The sequence below is a fragment of the Aphis gossypii genome, chromosome 2 (assembly GCF_020184175.1).
Source record: "Aphis gossypii isolate Hap1 chromosome 2, ASM2018417v2, whole genome shotgun sequence".
Lineage (NCBI taxonomy): Eukaryota > Metazoa > Arthropoda > Insecta > Hemiptera > Aphididae > Aphis > Aphis gossypii.
In genome coordinates this window covers 88,362,132-88,383,233 of record NC_065531.1, presented here as the reverse complement: position 1 = coordinate 88,383,233, position 21,102 = coordinate 88,362,132, and the positions used below count along the sequence as shown (strand labels likewise).

Genomic DNA, 21,102 nt, shown 5'->3' with positions numbered 1-21,102 from the left:
CTCAAATTTATAAGTAAATATATATTTTTATTGTGACTTAATTAATTAATTTAGGTAAGTGATAAATTCGTTCAAGTGATTTCCAATGAAATTAACTGTATTTTATTTTACATATTTCTCAATAACTCCATTTTTTTTCTATATATATATTTTGACAATTTGTCCATTTACGATTTATTATTAATTATACATAGTAAGTGTATTTTTCAATAAAGAAAATTTCCCATATTTCCAAAAGTACATAAACAAAATAATACCAATTATTGAACTTAATCTACGGTCGATATAATATGTTCGATATTTGATTTCGATAAACGATAGATCGCTCCTATTTATAGTTGTTACAAATCTGTGTTATGACCAAACCACGAGTAGATCATTTAACTTTGACAATTTGAGCATCTATATGGTAATTCCATTGCTTTCAAGATCAATATGAAGAACGTTTAATTTCATAATAATTCATTTTTTTTTTATTTTCATTTTGGTCATTTTTAAAGCAATTTTTTTCAGTATTAATGTTTTTTTGTAAATTTTTATACTCCATATTTTAATTTTTTTTATCAGATATAAAATGTATTGTCATTACTTATATAGTTATATATATTTACATATTTTGTTTTTTTTTAATACATATAAATCCGAGCCCTATTTATGATTGTAGCATTCTCGGTTCTTTCCCGTGCGAACCAGTTTTTGCTATGTTTTATACTTGTAAGACTGAGACAATGTATGCGGGTGTAGCGTTCATATTGTTCAATGTACATTATTGATACTCACAAGCCACTATTACGTGTCCTAGCATTTTTGCTTATACATAAATACAAAATAGATTCCTAGTTCCTACACAAGTATGTAGTTAAGAATTCAAATCATACCTAAATACCTAATTGTATTATGTATATAAGTATCTATATATATATACGTTTCCACCATACGAAAGCTAATAATTTTGAAAAGTTGATAAATTTTCAATGTTTGAATATTATTTGAATATAGAACGCCATTATTATACCGAGACATTTTAAAATTTTTATTGATGGTTTTGGGGACTCTTTGACTTCAGACTTGTTGCTCAGTATATCTAATCAGCTGCTGCTATAGTTGCCACGTTATTGCGTGTATATGGTTGTAAGATATCAATTGTTTATTTTAAAACAATTAAAAATAAAGTGACGTGATTCAGATTAATAAAATTTCAGAACAGCTATTTAACAGCTGTAACTGTTAGTAGCGGTGATCATAACCTAGGCATGGGAGAAATATTGCAAATTCAAGTGGGTCGTTGTGGCAATCGGATTGGAGACAATGTACGTGTGTCGCATTAACATAAAATGTATTTTTTATCGAAATAATATTCTTTATATTTATTGTATTTAATAATAATATAATATAGATAATAAGATTTAAGAATATTTAAAGTTTGTTAATGTTTTGATTATCTCTAATAGACTTTATAGAGCAGACATGTCAAATTCAAAGTAATTACTTGGGTTTTGGGCCAAAACATTCGTACAAAACAACTTGTGGGCTACAAAAAAATAAAATAAATATATAATTATTATTATTCATTACAAACAATTAAATATTTTTATACTTAATTATTAATACATATTTTTCTTTTAAAACATATTATTAGTATTAATTTTTTTTCCCAGATATTTGACATTTTTTTTCTGTCACCAGCTTAATTTTGATTTAAGTTCTTAAAAGTAATTTGTCTTCTCTCTTTAACCTATCAAAGTGGTCAAATTTTGATATAATATATTGATCATAATGACGGTTAATTTAAAATAATTTTAACACTATTACAATTATTTTATTATTTATTTCGCAGCAAAAATATTACAATTCTCATCCGTGTTGAAAAATTCAGTGTTTATCAGTAATTTTTTGTTGATTATTACTTAACTTGGATAGAAACTTAATTATTTAACCATAAATTTAAGAATTTAAGGCGTGTACCTAAAATTTAATACAAAATAATATATATGTTTGAACAAATAATGGATGTTTGACGAAATACTAAAAGATTAGATAGATAATTATTGAAAAAAGTGTGCAGTAGGTACAATAAGTACGATATTTATGATAATTATTTAAATTTTTCTTTGAAAATAGTGATATATTTAATTTAAATTTTTATCGAATAGTTTTTAGTTATTAAAATATTTATATTACCTACGGATAATTTTCCTAAATGATTATAAAAAAAAATATAAAAAAGTTATAATATCGGATCTAACGGATCTAATATTTATTAATTTATACTTAGACAATTTTTATTAACGATAATTATTGATTTATTAACATATAGTGTTCAAATTATCATAATATCACTATACTTACCTTCGAAACCTATTACCATATGTGAACCTAATATGCCTTAATAATATACAAATTTAAATAATTTAAAAATTACACGTTTGAATTTTGAAATTGATACATCAACATTTTTAGAAAAATTATCCCCTAAATAATTTACAATGGAAAAGAAGGATTATCATTTGAAAAACGGAAGATTTTTATTACTATAGAACACTTCTAAGTAAAACAAAAATGCTTAAGAATTTGAGAGTACCTATGTCTTTAAAATTCCTAAATTTATATTTTAAATAACTGCATTTTTGAAGAAGCAAAGGGAGATAAACATGTTCAATAAATCATCTTCATCTTCTTCTCTGATTTCACAATTATGAAATAATTTTGGCCATTATTGGTCTGCTCTGTAATCTTTCCAGATCAGGATTTTATAGTTTCTCAATTCGTCAGTGACGATTATCACTTCCTGTGTTTTCAGATTTCTCCTCAGCCCATCAATAATATATTGTTTCCTTGGCCTTTCTCTGAGTCGTTGCTGTCGGTTACCTTCAATAATTGATTTAATTCTGCTTGACGTTTTTACTTTTTGTATATGTATTGTGACCAAAATACTGGAGTCTTTGGCATTTAACATGATTTGTTACCTAGTAGTGGTACTATAATTATTTATCATAAATCTACAATTTTCATTCTGTTTCATATAATAAGTTCGTTGTCAAAAACGAAACTATATTTATAATATTTCTTAGTATTTTCTTTTCAAAAGTTAATAATTTCTTTTCTGATGAATTTTTGAAGTTAACGAATCACCTTGTATAATATATTAGGGTTTTTTGTTTTTTTCTCTTACTTCATTTTCAACTATTGGTGATTTAATCGGTTTGGGTAATTAACTATTAAAAGTTATTATTTAATAGTCAATAGTTTATAAATCATATTTATCAAATACAAGTATACATTAAACATCAAGAGGACGTTGCTGTCGTATACCCACATTTGTTATCTCCGTCTTACACACTTACGGCATAACAAATTTTCGTTCACCAGTTTCAAAAATATGCTGTTAGTTTTGATATTAGAGTGAATTGACCTATTATATTATAGTTTAAAGGTAAGATTATTATCTAAGGCCCCGCGTAGACTTTTATTGATATTATTATTTTTAAGTAAGTATTATGACCTTTTTAAAACTCTATATTTTAAAATGATCATAACTTACTTTAAAATAATAATATCAATAAAAGTCTACGCGGGGCCTTAGATAATAATCTTACCTTTAAACTATAATATAATAGGTCAATTCATTCTTATATCGAAACTAACAGTACACTTTTGAAAATGGTGAACGAAAATTTAATATGCTGTACGTGAATAAAACGGAGACAACACATGTGGGTTTGACACTACGACGACAACGACGTCCTCTTAAAATAATTCTTTACTTATACGGTTGTTATAGCTTAGGCGAAAATACCTATACTTATATGTTTGTACTATGCCTTTGTTAATAATTTGTTCACTATTAACATGAAATATTCAAATAGTATGATTTAATAATTGTATGATAATATTTGTCCGTATACTATAAAGGTTATTTTCGAACGATCTAGTTTTATATATGTATTTAATGCAAAAGCAGTTCCCATGGCGCCGTCGTTTGACACGTCGGTTCTAAACTTGAAAAAAATACAAGTTAATGATTTTACTTTGATTTGTATTTGAGTTATTGTAAATTGTAATAGTCTGCAGCGAGTCGTTGTTTTTATATTGACTATAGTGGCCGGATGGAAATAAAAAATCACAACTAATATTTGCGATGACTTTATAAACTTTTATAGTTTTGGAAAATCATATCTAATGAACATGGACTTGATGAGGAAGGTAAATTTTCCGGTTATTCTTCGGATGAACAGTTGGAGCACATAAATGTGTATTATGATGAATCTCAAGGTAAAAATATTGTACATTTCACTTTAATCATGTAAAATTTTGATAATACAATATCATTGAAACCATTCAGAGGAGGTGCGAAGGTAGTTTTTTGAGTCTCGTGATTCAAGTCAGTGTATGGATGGATGTATGAATAGATGGATGATTGGATGAATGAGTGCGCTACTCGATAGTAACTAGTATTATAATGATATAATGCTATAGATTAGTAGTGTAAGGTGGAATAATGGAATTTAGTAAGTATCCTAGAAGGTAAGGTTTCAAACTATAGGTTAAATAATAACAATAATATGTATTCAAATTTAAAATAATCAAAATCGAACGTCAATATTCAATGATAATTGATAAATATCTAAACCATATTAACCATAGACTTAATTAGCTCCTTATTCCGTATAGCTAGTATCAATAATATAATATTAGTTGAAAGCTTAAGAGTACAAATATTATCATTTATTGTTACGATATAGATGATCAAACAGCCTAACTATAACTATGGCCATGAGAAAATTAACCAAATACCTATGTTATTTTTAGAATTGGGTGGCGCAGATACGTATACAAGGGGGGTTTTGGGGGTTCAACCCCCCCGAAAATTAATGGTTGTGTAGTTTTTTTATATCATCATTCATCGATAAATATTGATTTTTGTAAATTTTTTTTGTTTACTTGCTTGGGGTGGCGACTCCAGACTGGTGGGAAGACAGAATCCTAACGGGATGCACGGAGTAAAATATTTCACGTCACTACTGAAGCTAAAACTTATTTTAAAGCATAACTTATAATATAGCAGGGAACCCTACAACCCTATAATATTCCCTAATTTGAATTTTTAGTGTCGTACGCAGGGGGTGTCAGGAAGATATGATACCCCCTTAAATAGCTTAAAGTATCTTTTCAAATATAGACTCAAATAATATTAAATTAGTAAATTAGTTCAATTTGGTAGTGGGGGGGGGGGGGGGGGGTTAAGCCTTGATTATCATAACATTGAAAAAATCCGTGGATGCTATTGTTAAACTATGATTATTATTAGTATCTTAAAATTTAACACTAAGTTTTAATCGTATTTATAAGTATATAACTATATTATATCTATATTATTCTCTAAATATTTAAATAAAAATATCCAACATGTTAAACATTAATACATATATGTTTTATTTATATATAGGTACCTATATATAAATACAATTGTTAGCTTAGGGATAACAATCTATCTTTTTGTGAAAAAATATTGAGATTTTTTCACTGTCATATAACATACAATATGGATTTGGATATATTAGTAAATCTAGTAGTTCCATTGTAGCTCTTGTCCAAGTTCTAATTCGGTGCATAACTTCTTTCGCAAGAAGTTGATGATAAGGTATAGGCAATACAATAAGATTATACAAATTTGGATAACCTGACTACGTTACATAATATTTTTGAACATTTTAATTGTGATTATTTTTTATTTTTTATTTTTATATAAATACATATAGGTGTGTGAAATATGAATTATATGAATGCTAAAAAAAAATGTACTCTAATCAAATTTCAAAATTACAAAGTTTTTTATAGTTTGCGGGGGGCTAATAAATTGGGGGGCTGGGCCCCCTTAGCCCCCTGCTATTTCCGCCTATGTATTAACGTCACATTTTGTCTATGGATAACATATTGACGGTTCAATACGAACTGTCATCAAGATTCATTCCAAAAAATATACACAGGTATAAATAACAATGTTTGAAAAAAAAATTTATTATTTTGGTGTTTGTATTTTTTTTCTTAAGTGCTAAAAGGTCATCCATTCATGTAGGTACGAGTATATTATGACGCCCCCTTAAAAAAAATCCTGCGTACGTTACTGAATTTTTTTATAAATTATTGAATCACGTTTTACTTGATATTCTATAGGGAACCAATTTGGATGCAGTCGTTTTCTTTCAACTTTTATAAGGCTTAAGGCTATCTGTCTAATCATAACCTAATTTTTTAGATTAGTCGATAATTTGTTCACTATTATTATTTACAACAACACTAGAATTACAAAATTTATTGGTACATCAAAAATTAAAATATCCATTTTTTAATTGCCTGTATTCTTAAAATTTGTAATTATTTAATAAAAATTAAAACATAATAATTTAATAAATTTTCTCTCCGTATTAAAAAAAAAAAAAAAAATAGTGTCCATTGTTAATATGCAGCAACCGGAAACTATAAAATAAAGTGTAGGTGAAAGATATTTGTTAATTTGTTATAAGATTAATTAATTATCGTTGGAAATGCCTAATACAAATAGTGTAAGAAATATAGCAACTTAAAGATTAAAGCTTGTGCCACACGGCTTATGTATTTGGATAAGCACGGTAATCACAATTATTACATTTCTGATAGGAAACTACGATTAAATATAAACGTTATACCTACTGGCTACTTTAAGAAAATATGGACATTCTGCTCACCCAGTTAAATTTAGGTATAGGTTAAAAATGTAACTATAATTTTCTATTAATTATTTATTGTTATTTTATATAAATAAAGTATTAATATGTAAAATACGTAGGTGTATGAAGTATTTATATTTTCGTGTCCTCTGGTACTATAATTGTTTTAAAATTTAAACTATAAATATGTAAAGATAATTAATAATTAGGTGTAATAGTAAGAGTGAATGAATAAAAAGGTTTTATTATAATTACAAATGTTTGTTAATTTTTAATTATTACTTGTTGTTAGTTGTTACGAGTATATGTTACTGTTTGATAAAATTTGATAGTATCTACATTTACCTTTTTTTAATACAAAAACAAAAAATACAAAATATTTAATCGTTGGAAATTTATAAGTTTACTACGCCTTCACTATAGACACATATAAATTTGTCTTTTTGTACTTTGTTGTCTTAAAAACACTAGGACAGTCCAACCCGCTGCCCACGAGTCACCACAAGGCCCTCGAAGCTTTTTTTTTGGCCCCCAAAATTACGGAATTTCGATCATTATTTGAAAGCACGGATATTTGTGAATTGCATTTTATACTATGAATTTAATTAAGTCTAAATCCAGAAAGCGTATTCGCAATTCGTCAATAAAATCGTGCAACAGATTAACCGATAACCATCACAGGGTGTTCAGTTGATAATGAAAAATTGGCTTCTGAAAAACAATGCCAAACATTACATTCATTGTTTTCTTTTGGCGACCCTCAATTTTTTTATGAAAGTGTAAGTGTTCAGCCGATTATAAAAGCTTGGACCACCCTGTTCTAAACCATTATTTGAAATTTGTTGAAGTTTTTCTTTGGAACACCAATTTTTTATTATAACAATTACTGTACTAACTTGGTAAATGCCGTTTCGAATGTCTATCACTAACTCATTTACATAAATATATTATATTAAATAAGTAATTTTGTACATGAACTAGCAATAAATAATTAATAGAAAACATAGTTACATTTTTAAAATAATGCAAAATGTTTCATTTTAGATTCTGAACGGAGTGATGAATGTGTTGATTTTACAATGATGTGTGTTTTTTTTTTGTTTATTTTTTTTTTTTGTGTCTGTCGACAACATTTGGAGCAGTGAAAATACTTCGATTTTTGACTTCAGCCCCTCTTTGAAAAGGAAATTGAATCTAGTTGGTACTTTGGTGGGTCAAAAGTTAAAAATTTTCAATATTTTTTAAATGAATCGGGAAAACCCCTAAAAAAATTAGGGAAAAACGAGATTTTTTACGCAAAACCAGTTTTCGTCAAAATCGAATTTTTTATTTTGCTATAACTCAAAAACTAATCAATATAAATACTTGAAATTTTCACAAAATGTTTATATTAGCGTTCTCCATACAAAGTTAAATTTTCAAAGAATTTTGACTTTTTTTGAACTATTTATAGACAATTGAAATTTTCAATTTTTCTAAGTATTTTTTTTTTTAAATAACGATAAAAATTTTTTGGCTGATCAGAAAATCTTGAAAATTTAATACAAGGTTTCTTATAAGTTGTTCTTAAAGTGATAAAAAAAAATTCAAAATCATTAGTCACAATTTTTTTTTTATAAGTGCTTAAAGTTCGAATTTATACGAAATATGTCAAAATTGCGAAAATTTGCAAGTAATTTTGTGGTTTGAAAATCGTAAAAATTTTTTCTTTTATAAATAAGTTTTGAAAATTTGGTACAAGGTTCTCCATAAATTTTTCTTCAAATATCTGTAAAGTTCTCTACCGGATTCAGACAAAAAATTTTTATGAGTGTTTGAAGTATAAATTTTTACAAAACCGCGTTAAATAACGGTTTAGCCTCAAACGATTTTTGATATTTGTTGTTATTCAAATAGTATACTTAAAAATGTTACCAGTTATTTAGATTGTTATTTTCTTTAGGTACGTGATTTGATTTTCAAAATATTTTGACTTTTTTTGAGCTATTTAAAGACAAATGAAATTTTAAATTTTCCTAAGAATTTTTTTTGATGTGTCGATAAAAATTTTTTGGCGGAGTCAAAATATTTGAAAAATTAATACAAAGTTCCTCATAAGTTATTCTTATAGCGATAAAAAAATTATAAGAATGCATAGGTACAATTTTTTTTTATTAACATTTGAAGTTCAAATGTTGACAAAAACTCGTCAAAATCATGAATATTTGCAAATTATTTTGTAGTTCAAAATTCATAAAATTGTTTATATTTATATCTAACTTTAAATATTCTAGACTGACAAATCATCTCCGTTCAGAATCGTTTTTCGTATACAATGATACCTATCATTGCATTCAAATTTAACCTACCCTAGTCCGAGGTCCACCCCACCCCCTAATGTACAGCAGAGCGGTACCCACTTGCCGACTTTTTTATTATTTACCTGACTTAAAATGTACATTAACTAAATGCCTAGGTGGATAGTGAGAAATTGCATAAAAAATTAAATTCTTTGACTATATGTTTGCCTAGGCGTTTAGTAAAATGTCGAATTCTACAATATATGTCTACGACAGCCATATATCAGAAAATATATCGTAAATACCTATTATATTCTTGGGGATATTTAGGTAACCGAAAGACTAAAATACGAGTATCAACTTATTGATTAACTATTGAATTCAAAATGAACGTATTCTTTACATTATTAGAGCGTTTATCGCAATCGCAAAAAGAAATGACCTTTTCACATGTCAAGAAATCTATCAATTGCGTCACGTACTCACGTAGTCACGTATCGACTTTGATATTTTTTTTTACATATTGATTCCACTAGCTATATTAACCCATTTAATATTAAATTTGTAAATTATTTATTTTAATAATAACAAAATGCTTACATCTACACAACTAATAGTTGTGATTTGTGAATTGTTTCATTCAAAACTTAACACGTAGATTAATCACCTAACGCAATTCACTAAAGCATGTACAAATATACTTTTGTTTTGACGTGTATTGAATTTAAAAATACAAATTGATTCTTATACGATAAGAGGGCTAAAGTATAATAAAATAAACAAAAAATAAAAAAAACTTTTTGACGATTATTTAAATAGAAAATGTATTGTTTCATTTATATAAAACTAGCATCAAACCACCATTTAAAAAAAAAATCAACTTACGTAGCACTAAAATTAACGTAACAAATTTAATTGTAAAAATTTTTTATTAAAAACTAATCACTAGGTATTTGAATTGTATTATTATTTATATATAATTATATCATATCTATCGTTATGGACAACAATGTTTGAATAGTTTTTATTAAAAATTAAAAAAAAATACTGTGTAATATGATAAATCGGTAAGCAGTCGGCGGAATCTACATAAATAAATATTGGGTGGAATTTATATTAAAATGGTGGAATTCATACAACTCCCATTATTAGAGTAACCTATTCGAAACCTAATGTTATGTAGCACATGTGCTGACTTGACCCCCTTTTATTATTGATTTGAAGGATTTTCTATTATTGTACTCAATTACCAATTTTTCTTACATAAATTAATAACATTAAAGATTTTTAGTAGTCCCGTAAAACATACTTTTATAAAAGTATTAAAATAAGTATTTTAATGCTCAGTAAAAAAAGTATTTGAGTACAAATACTAATAGGTACTCAAAAGAAGTAGTTATAGTTACTAATTAAAAGTTTAAAATACTTTCAATTATTTTCTATTATTTTTACCTTATACATCAATTGAATGGTTTTTTTAAGCATTTTAGTATTAGAAAAATTGATAATAGAAAATATAATATAAGAACAAAAAAGAAAAAGGATTAAAAATTAATAATTAATTTCAAATAGTTATAGAATTTTTGGAAAAAATATAAAGTTATAGTAGTTACTTTATATAAGAATTGTATTCCAAAGTATATAATATTTATATTATTATTTTTATGTCATCTTATAGTCTAGTTGGAAAATATGAATTTTATACTTTTTTACAGTCTAATTAAAAAAATCCACTATTTTACGCGAACCTATCATAAGTTAGCAAGTTGTTAATTCTTGATATACTATATCGGAATTAGAAAACAAATGAAATATTGGGCGATTGTAAAATCTACCGGGTTTAATCTTACTCCAAAATTAATATATTTTTAAATTTTTAAAAGTTAGAGCGATTTAATTTTGTTTTGTAATATTTTAAAATATTATAACTTATAAGACATTCATTGAAGAAATACGCTTTAATTGTTAAATAAATCTCTTTGTACCTAACCTGTACTTAACTCAAAAGTTTCGTAAATTATATGATAAAATGAAAAAACTAAAAATATAGTGAAAGTAATGGAAATATTCCTCTTGCGTAAATGTCACCTAGATAATATTTAATGGGTTGCATCCGAAAACCGCTCATTAATTGATTTCAACCCTAAAAAACCCGATAGACAAAAATAACCTTACCTACTATATACAGGGTGTTTCTAAAATGAATGAGGACATTATAGTATACGCTTACTCACTGTGATGAACCAATGAAGATTTTTTTCTATCTTAAAAATCTAGGTTTCTTCTAGTTATTTTTAGAACATTATCTTAAATGTAAAAATAAACGTTCTAATTGTATTTTTTGCGAAATTCTCATACGAATCGAGACGTCACATCGATTTGTATGAGAACACTGCAAGAATAACGGCGGTGTTAGTTATTTGTTGTTATTTAACATACATGATTAACTAACACATTATTTTACATTGCAAACTAATTAAAACGATGAAATAATAACATAATTATGATTAACAGAGCTGGAATAAAAACAAGAAATTCAGTATTAAATACACAAATAGTTAGTTTCTTTTACCTCAAACTTATGACATCACGGATTTTATTTACACCTACAACAATATAACATGGCAATAAATTAGATCATTTAACGTTCTGTTTATCATAATTATGTTATTATTTCATCGTTTTAATTTAGTAGTTTACAATGTAAAATAATGTGTTAGTTAATCATGTATGTTGAATAACAACAAATAACTAATACCACCGTTAATCTTGCAGTGTTCTCATACAAATCGATGTGTCACACCACTTTTTTTTAGTCAGCGATTCGAGCGTCCAAAACGCGCGACAAGCTCAAAAACGATGTGATGTCTCGATTCGTATTAGAATTTTGCAAAAAATACAACTAGATCTTTTATTTTTATATTTAAGAGAATGTTCTAAAAATAACTTGAAGAAACCCAGATTTTGAAGATAGAAAAAAATTTTCAAAAAATCTTCATTGGGTTATCACAGTGAGTACAAGTATACTAATGTTCTCATTCATTTCAGAAACACCCTGTATATATTTTCAACTTTATAGTTATTCCAACTTATTTATGCATATTTACGTGAGCACTGACTTATTATACCCGCATAATTGGGTAAGTCTTGTTTTAAAATTAATGTATAGAACGGTTTAGGTGGAATTTACGTGCCTCGCGCGGTGCTTGTTGATTCGGATTCAGCGTTATTGTTAAATACGATTGGAAGGCGGCGGTGTGGTGGTAACGCATACAGAAAGCAAAACTTTGTTGGCGGACATGGTGGAACTGGAAGTAACTGGGCCAGAGGCTATTATGGTAGCAGTGAAATATTGAGTCTTATCGAGGACACTATTCAGTCGGAAGCAGAGCGGTGTGATCGGCTCCAAGGGTTTCAGTTGGTGCACTCGATGGGCGGCGGCACTGGCTCCGGTCTGGGGGGACGCGTGCTGGACCACGTACGAGTGTCGTACCCAAACCAGGTGGCTCACACGTACAGCATAGCACCGTGGATGACCGTGTCGGACGAGCCTACCGAGTCGTACAACGTATTGCTGTCTGCGGCCCGGTTGGTCGGCGACGCACATGCAACATATCTGGCAGACAACCGGGCGCTGTTTGACACATGCTGTAGTAGTGGTAATAGAGGTGGAGGTGCATCCGCCATCCCCGCGTACGCTGATCTCAACCACCTGGTGTCGCAGATAATGTCTGGCACGACGACCGGACTCCGGTTCTCCAGCAAGTTGAACGCCGACATGAGAAAGGGCACCGCCAACCTAGTGCCGTATCCAAGATTGCATTTTTTTGTTCCAGGATTTGCACCATTCACGTTTCGTGGGCAAACAGACACGGGCATGTACACTATTTCCGAACTGGCCACACAGCTGTTTGGAGTAGTACGGCAGCAGCGGCGTTGCACTGGTGCCGATACCATCGAGGCTGTCGTAATGGCCGCCGTCATGACTTTTCGGGGCAGAGGCTTAGAGACGGACAGCAGTGGTGGCATACCACTGCAGCCGGCTACAGGATGGATTTCTGACCCAGAACGTTGTTGGTTACCAGACAACCTCAAGACTTTTAGTTACAGTGTACCGTCTCACGGACTTCAGAATAGTGGCACGGTAGTGGCCAATACGACAGCGGTGAGGGACGTATTCGAACGATACTGCCAGCGATTCGCATCAATGTTGGCAAAACGGAAGCTGTTGCACAAGTACACTGAAGAGGGGATGGATTCCGATGAATTCCGAGTTTCGTTAGAACAGATCGAATCGCTACTAGCCGAATACTTGGCGATCGAGCAAATCAACTGCAGTGGTGACGATAACGGTGACAAACAATCATTTACAAGTACGAGCTGCATGGTTACGTCATCGACAGTTGATGAATGCAAGTTATCGGTGAATTAAATATAGTAATATGGGATATTACATAAATTATTTGCACTGAAAGATATTTTTTTGTTTATTGTAGAAATGTAGACAGTCTATATAATTCTTATGATTGCTATTATAATACTTGTGTATAAGTACACACCGCAGCTCGATGTATATATTCTATATAGTTCTATTGTAAAATGGTTTTTTCTCTTAAATTCTAAATTATTGTAAAAAATTTAAATTTTAAGAGAATAAATTTCAGTAAGGAGTGTAATATCTGCTTAAAGTTAGCATGTATCGAATTATATAGTATCATGGATGATGTTATTGTTATATTTTTATTGAGTCATGATCAAAAATGGAATACAAGGTACAATGTTTAAAAATAAAACATAAAACACACTTTGAATGTTTTTTTCAAAAGGTCTATAATCATAATATTTTATTTAAATTAAAACAAAAATGTAATATTAATAATGTCATACAGGTACTGGTACTAGACAGCAATTAAGTGTACAATTAGGTAGGTATTAATAATAATGATAATATAATAATTACCTAAAAAACATGTACGTACACTTACTTTTCATGTATATAATAATAATTATAATAATGTAATAATTGACTAAAAGGGACTTGAAACGACTTAAATACAATGTGGTTGATTTAGGTCAACCATAAAAAACTACATACTATACCAGATAATAAGTAGACTTTAAAATATGTGAAGTGAAACACATTTTCTAGGTTACAAAATAATTAAACATTTTTTTCACATGCATGCACACACACACACACAAACATTTAATTTATTTATAAATTAATTTTTAAACACTATAACGTAAAAATACTAATATGTATAATTAATTAACAACACGGGTATATATATTATATTCAACGATTTTTAAATAATAATTATTAATTGCACTACAACAACATAAATAGCATCATATATTTTGGTCTATTTATTCTTAATCACATATATATTATCTAACTTAATGAATTGGAAAATAAAAGTAGAATTAAATTATAATAACATTTGTAATTACCTGAGTACCATCTATATATTGATGCGTATAATATTGTAATTACTAAGTCAGAGAGACGTCGAACAATATAATAGGTAGGTAATAACTTATAGATCATGTACTATAAGTAGCTACATACTAAGTATGAGCTAAGGGTAGTGATAATATTATAATAACGATTATAATGATAACATCGATTTTTTATATGGTACTCGTATAATATTTATAAGAGAATATATATTATTATGTGGTACACTTGATATATCGTATTATTCAACTGACAAATTTATTTATTAAATTATACGGAATACTGTACAATGAAAAAATTGTACATTTCTCCCGATGAAAAATGCATTCATAAAAGCCAAAAATAAAATAAAAAACAATAAGTCATCAGAATTTTAATTAATATTCGATAATTGACGCTGTGTTCATCAATCAGATGTCTGTCCCGTAAGTGAAACTAATTATTTTTTTAACATTTACAATAAATATATAAATAATATATAATATTAATTTAGGTGTCACAAAATATTCAGAGTTTCACACTGTATACATCTTACACAAAATCTTCATAAATGTTACAAATAAAACAGTTGGAAATTCAATAACGGCGGTATAGACTGTAGGTATGATAATATAATTATAATATGATCGAGGTTAAATTATAAAGTAGGTATGCGTTTTGTAGGGTATATAATATACGTATATAGTCCATCTTTTTTTTTTTTGAGTAATTTATTATGAATTGCGTTCATGTAGGTAGAATCGTTATATTATTATTCATATTTTGGTCAATTAAAATATACGGTGGTGAACGATTCCGCAAATCTTTAGTTAATAGTTAAGTGCTGATTTTAATAGTCAAAATATATATATATAATGTAATAAATAGTACATAATATAATATATATGTAGGTATATAATATTATGTAAAAGCTTATACGCTGTACTAGCTGACGCTTAACATTGAATTAAACTGCTTAGCTTATTTAAAATGACTGGGGCAAAAAATGCCACCTCTCATAAAATCATATTTTTTATTAGTAATATAATAACAATAGTAATAATAATAATAATAAAAATTAATATAAAAAACAAAAACCGTATACATATCATATATTGGAACATTGTCGATGTACATAATTATTTTATGTTATATAATACCTATAATATTGTGCAGTTGTGACAGTGAGAGGGGAACGATAAAAGTATTACAATAATGTATTTTAATAAATGCTCCTAAACATACAAAAATATGAAATTCCTAGAATGCAATCATAATTATTAATTTATTCAAACGGAAGGCCGTTTTTTGGCCGAGGAGGATGTATAATCGTGTTGAAAATTCATTCATCCGGAAGAGAACCAATAAGTATAAAATAAACATTCGAGATTAATTTAATTAAAAAAATTGTCAAAACATCTACTTTTTTGAGATCTACTTGGAATAAACAAAATAAATTAAAATTGCACAAAACATTAAAAATGTTTAAAAAATAAATATACAATACTATATAAATATTGTTTTCATTATGTTTTGTCGAGCATAAAGAATACTAGAGATCGTACAACCGAATGTTAAAATTTTAAACAAAAATAAGATTCATAAACTAACATATTATAGGTACCTAGATATATAATAACTTTGGTGGCTTAGCACCCGTTATCACTATAATGTTAAAATTTGTATTTTTATTTTATACACTTAAACTCATTCAAAAGCACAGTTAATGAAACGAATAATAAATTAATCTCACTAATTCCTACAAAAAAAATATATACATAAATATATATGTATATAATAATAATACTAACAAACAAATTTGGTCGTTTTATAGGACATGACTAATAACAATGCGAGGGCATAAAGTCAAAAAAAAAAATATTTTCAAAAACCGTTGATTGTTATATAATAAAGAAAACGCGATGAAGTATACCGTACAAAATATTTTGTTTATGACCTACTAAACCGAATACTTCGATCTCTTCTATATTGCATTACTATAATAATAATGTATTTATTCAATAATCTAACTGTAATAAATGTGCGAAAATTGAATTGGAATGTGCATCAAATTATATAATGAAATTGACGCCATCTATAATAATAACGCGCACACACTACCTAGTTATTATTAAATTGTTACGTGTAGTACTTAATTATTTTTATTATATACATTGATTATACAAAGTGATTTTTTTTAAACTTAAAATACTCATAGACACGATTTATCACGGTAAATTAATGTAATTTAAAATAGGTACCATAATTTCACATGTTTGTAAAAAAAAATACAATTATAAATTCAAGTGAATTTTAATATACTTTAAATTTCAAACCTGTATTTTGAATTTTGTGTTCAAATATTTTTATAAAAAATTACATTTCAAAATATGAAATAAGAAATAATATGAATTTCTCCATTCGAAAAACTAAAAATCCAAGAAATAATAGAAATATGTATGTACTCAAGTGTACATTGAAATGTAACACGAAAATGTACTAAGAAATTCACCACGTATACTTGCAAATAAATCAGAAAGTACCTATATCGAGTCATTTAAAGATTGAATATATTATACAAACAAAATCATCATACGAGTAAAGTTCGTTAAAAGAATACTAAATTGGTAAAAATAATAAAAATCACATTGAAAACTAACGTTAATAATTCACATAAAACTTAGAAAATTATACTCGACTTACAAACTTCTACATGGTAATAATATATATTACGTATATTGAATTGTTATGCTTACGTGACAAATAATAAAAATGAGGATTAAGTATTATTTTTTTCGTCTTTATAATACACACGGTGGAAGACGACTATATGATATTTGTTGGCTGAGCTTTCTAAGGTTGAATTCTTTTAACTATCTATTAAGTTATGTATACTATTTTTTTTTCTGTCTTAAATATATTATACAGTCTTAAATCTAATAGAAATATCTCTCACTCTACATAATATATATATATATATATATAAATAAATAAATACAAACATTACTATTTATATATCAAAAACACGTTAAGTACGCGGCCGTTTGTACTTTGCACAATATTCGTTTATTATGACTTGGAATTAGTTGATGAATACGTAGTCTGGTCATCAGCGTCAACGGCGTTATGTCGATTACACGTTGATTGCCACTGACCGTTATTTCGCGATGAGTCAAGCCGCAGCCGAGTGCATACCCATCGGACCTATAAAATGTTGGTTTTAATAATTAGCTTTCTGCGACGATTACTCGTCAGTCGTTGTTGTTGGTGGTCAGGTAGATAATATATTATTATAGTCATAATATTTTAAGCATTGAATATATAACTAAAATATATATATATATATTCTATACAAACATACCTACGTTCATTGTGCAAAATTGAGGATTCTGTTGCATGTAGTCGATGTTCCACTGAAAATAAGGATTGAAAAAAAAATATAATTAGTTAAAACTTGAACTAAGATATTAGATATAGACTCTGAACGAAGTGGTGAATGTATTTTTTTACAATGATATGTTTTTTTTTTGTTTTTATTTTATTGTACAAATTTTTGGGGTGGTTTCCGATTTCAAAGTCAATTATAGAGGTTTAAAGGAAACATTTACCAGTAGTAAAAAAAAATTGGGAAAACCGGGATTTTTTGCTGCAAAACCAGTTTTTGACAAAATCGATATTTTTATTGTAACTCAAAAATATATATCACTGTAAATACTTAAAATATTCACCTTATGTTATAAAAGCGTTATCTATATTATACAGTTAAAATTTCAAAATATTTTGGCTTTTATGAGTTTTTTATAGAAAACTTGAAATTTTCGATTTTTTTGAGTATTTCTTTTTTAAGTGTCGATAAACAAATTTTGGGTTCCCAAAAGTAAATTAAAAAAAAAAAAATTAGTACAAAGTCCCTAATGAGTTGTTATTATTGTATAGTTAAAAAAATCAAAAATCATTAGTCAACATTTTTTTAAAAGCATTTATAAATCAAATTTTTACGAAATATGTTAAAATCGCGAAAATTTGCAAGTAATATTGTAGTTGAAAAATCATAAAAATGTTTGTGTTTATATCTAAGGTTAAAAAATTCAACACTAAGTTTTCCATAATTTTTTCTTCAAGTATAGCTATAGAGAAAACTCAAAGCATCATTATAGGAAAAATGTTAAGTGCATTTGAATTTTAAATTTGCGTAACGAAATTGCGTAACGAAAACGATTTATCCTCAAACGATTTAAAATTTTTGTTATTATTCAAAAAGTATAAGTCGTATGTACTTGAAAATTTTATTAGTTATTTAGATTGGCATTTTCTTTACATGATTTAATTTTCAAAATATTTCGCTTATTTTAATACTATTTATAAAATATTGGTTTATTTTTTTATAAACATCGACAAAATACTTGAAAATTGAATACAAAGTTTCTCATATGTCTTATAGTGATTCAAAAGTTATAAGAATTTAGAATACATAGGCACAATTTTTTTTTATTAGTATTTGAAGCTCAAATGAATATTTGATTAAAATGCATGAATATTTGAAAATTATTTTGTAGGTATAATTCATAAAATTTTTTGCATAAGTAGCTAAGAGTTGAAAATTTAATACAAGATTTTTTATAAGTTTGGCTAACAATAATTATAAAAAAACTTAAATTTTGATGTATTCAGACCATTAAAACATAAACCATTTTTTATACCAACTACTGGAAATTATATCCTAAGCTGACAAATCATCTCCTTCAGAATCGTTTTTCATATACCTATCATTGGATTCAAATTTAATACATAAATTATAGTGACATACTATACAGCAGAGCTTTACTCATTTGACTACTCATTTTTTTTTTATAAATATCGATAAATTTATTTTGGCTGAGTCAAAATACTTGAAAATTTAATACAAAGTTCCTCATGAGTTAGTTTTATAGTTATAGTAGGTAGTTCAAAAATTATAAGAATACATAGGCTTTTATTTTATTAGAGTTTGAAGTTCAAACATCAATAAAAATTCGTCAAATTCGTGAATATTTTTCAAATAGTTTTGTAGTTAAAAATGTATAAAAAGTTTTTGGATAAGTAGTTAAGAGTTTTAAATTCAATTCAAGGTTTTGCATAAGTTTGGCTAGTAATTAAAATAATTAACAAAGAAGTTGAACGTCAGCAATTTAAAAAATTTAATCTAAGTTTAAATTTTCATGAAATCAAATATTCACGGCGTGTTAAATAACGATTTAGGTAGGTACTATCAAATAATTTAAAATTTTTGTTATAGTGAAAAAGGCTGCGACTCGTTTACGCACATTTCCCTTCTTTTGCTTACTTAAACTAATTTTGAATAGGGGCATTTAAGTCTGATTTTAGTTAGTTCTTCATATATGTTAAATGTTTAATGATGTTACTTTTATATTCATTCCAAATATTTTACAATTGTTATTGTATCTCCTTATTAATATTGTCTCTTTTCTTTTGAAGTTTATGATTTTATTGTTTATCGAATTAATTTTAATACATTTAATAAATTTAATTTTTAATTAAATCAATGTCACTTTGAATTTCAATAATGACGTCGGTTACTTAATGTATGTGCTGATGAGTAGTGTAAAACTGACTGTTATAAATTATGTTTGTGATAACTTTCTGCACCATTAGTAGTCTTAGGATTATTAGTAGGTACACAAGCCCATAATATGTTGGAAGAAAATTGCTTTCCGATGATATGAAATTTTCTAAAATATAATCGGAAAATAAAGAAATAGTACTAGAGAAAACAAAACGCCATAGGAACATAAAAATTGTTGGTATATACGTAAATAGTATAAAGTTATGTTATAAGTCAAGTCATGTTACGCAGTGGTTATGTTGTGCGCAAAAGTGTTATCGATATCTAGGTAAAAAATTTGGATTGTGCGCAAAAGAGTCATCGATATCTAGATAAAAAATTTGGATTGTGCGCAAACGAGTTGTACTGGTAAACGTTATTAGACATAAAAACTTTAAATATAAACCAGTTGCTTAAATTGGCATTTTCTGTACATGATTTAATTTTGGGGTATTCAGATCATTAATGCATAAACCAGGTTATTCTAGGCTGACAAATCATCTACGTTTAGAATCGTTTTTCGTATACCATGATACCTATTATACACCTATCATTGGGTTCAAATTTAATACATGAATAACAGTGACCTTCTGTACAGCAGAAGGTTACTTACTTGATCGCTCTTTTATTTTGATAGATTATTAAATAGTATTGAACCAAATATTGGTAGATACATGGGCGTAGTGAGGGTGGGGCAGGGGGGCACTTTCCCACCCCTGCGCCTCAAATCTTTATTTTACTTTAAATTATTAATATAATTATTCTTGGTATTTTTATAATCTGGTAATCTTGTTTTAATTTGCCCCTCCTCCTGATTGAAATCCTAGCTACGCCCATGGGTAGACATATTTTTTTCGAAGAACGTTTAAAACGATAGAAGGAAATGGTAAGAATTATTTTTGACAGTACAATCTTAATGTCAAATATTCGAATTTAAAAGAAGAAGAATCAAAAAATAATAAAATTAACATTTGTAAAATAATAATAATAATAATAATTATTATATAAACATGAGACATACTTATTATTATTTATACATAATGTTTATACTATCACCCTATATAGCTCGGGAAAACT

At 27.3% G+C, this 21,102-nt stretch overlaps 2 protein-coding genes across 3 annotated transcripts in view; one reads left to right on the top strand and one right to left on the bottom strand.

The window, feature by feature from the left end:
* The first annotated feature begins 1,128 nt into the window (after positions 1-1,128).
* Positions 1,129-13,418, top strand: LOC114123013 (tubulin beta-1 chain-like). Its single transcript, XM_027985860.2, has 3 exons — positions 1,129-1,310; positions 4,161-4,272; positions 12,166-13,418. The coding sequence occupies exons 1-3, from the start codon at positions 1,254-1,256 to the stop codon at positions 13,416-13,418; spliced, it is 1,422 nt and encodes a 473-aa protein (XP_027841661.1). The 5' UTR covers positions 1,129-1,253.
* A 379-nt stretch (positions 13,419-13,797) lies between these two features.
* Positions 13,798-21,102, bottom strand: part of LOC114122734 (RNA-binding protein fusilli) — a 71,685-nt gene continuing 64,380 nt past the window's right edge. The window contains exons 14-15 of one of the 2 annotated variants that reach the window (XM_027985501.2): positions 17,785-17,836; positions 13,798-17,627 (exon numbers count right to left, since the gene is read on the bottom strand). In XM_027985501.2, the coding sequence (XP_027841302.1) occupies positions 17,596-17,627; positions 17,785-17,836 (84 nt within the window). In that variant the 3' untranslated portion in view covers positions 13,798-17,595. The remainder of the gene's footprint in view (positions 17,628-17,784; positions 17,837-21,102) is intronic. The other variant, XM_027985493.2, reaches the window with a different exon arrangement.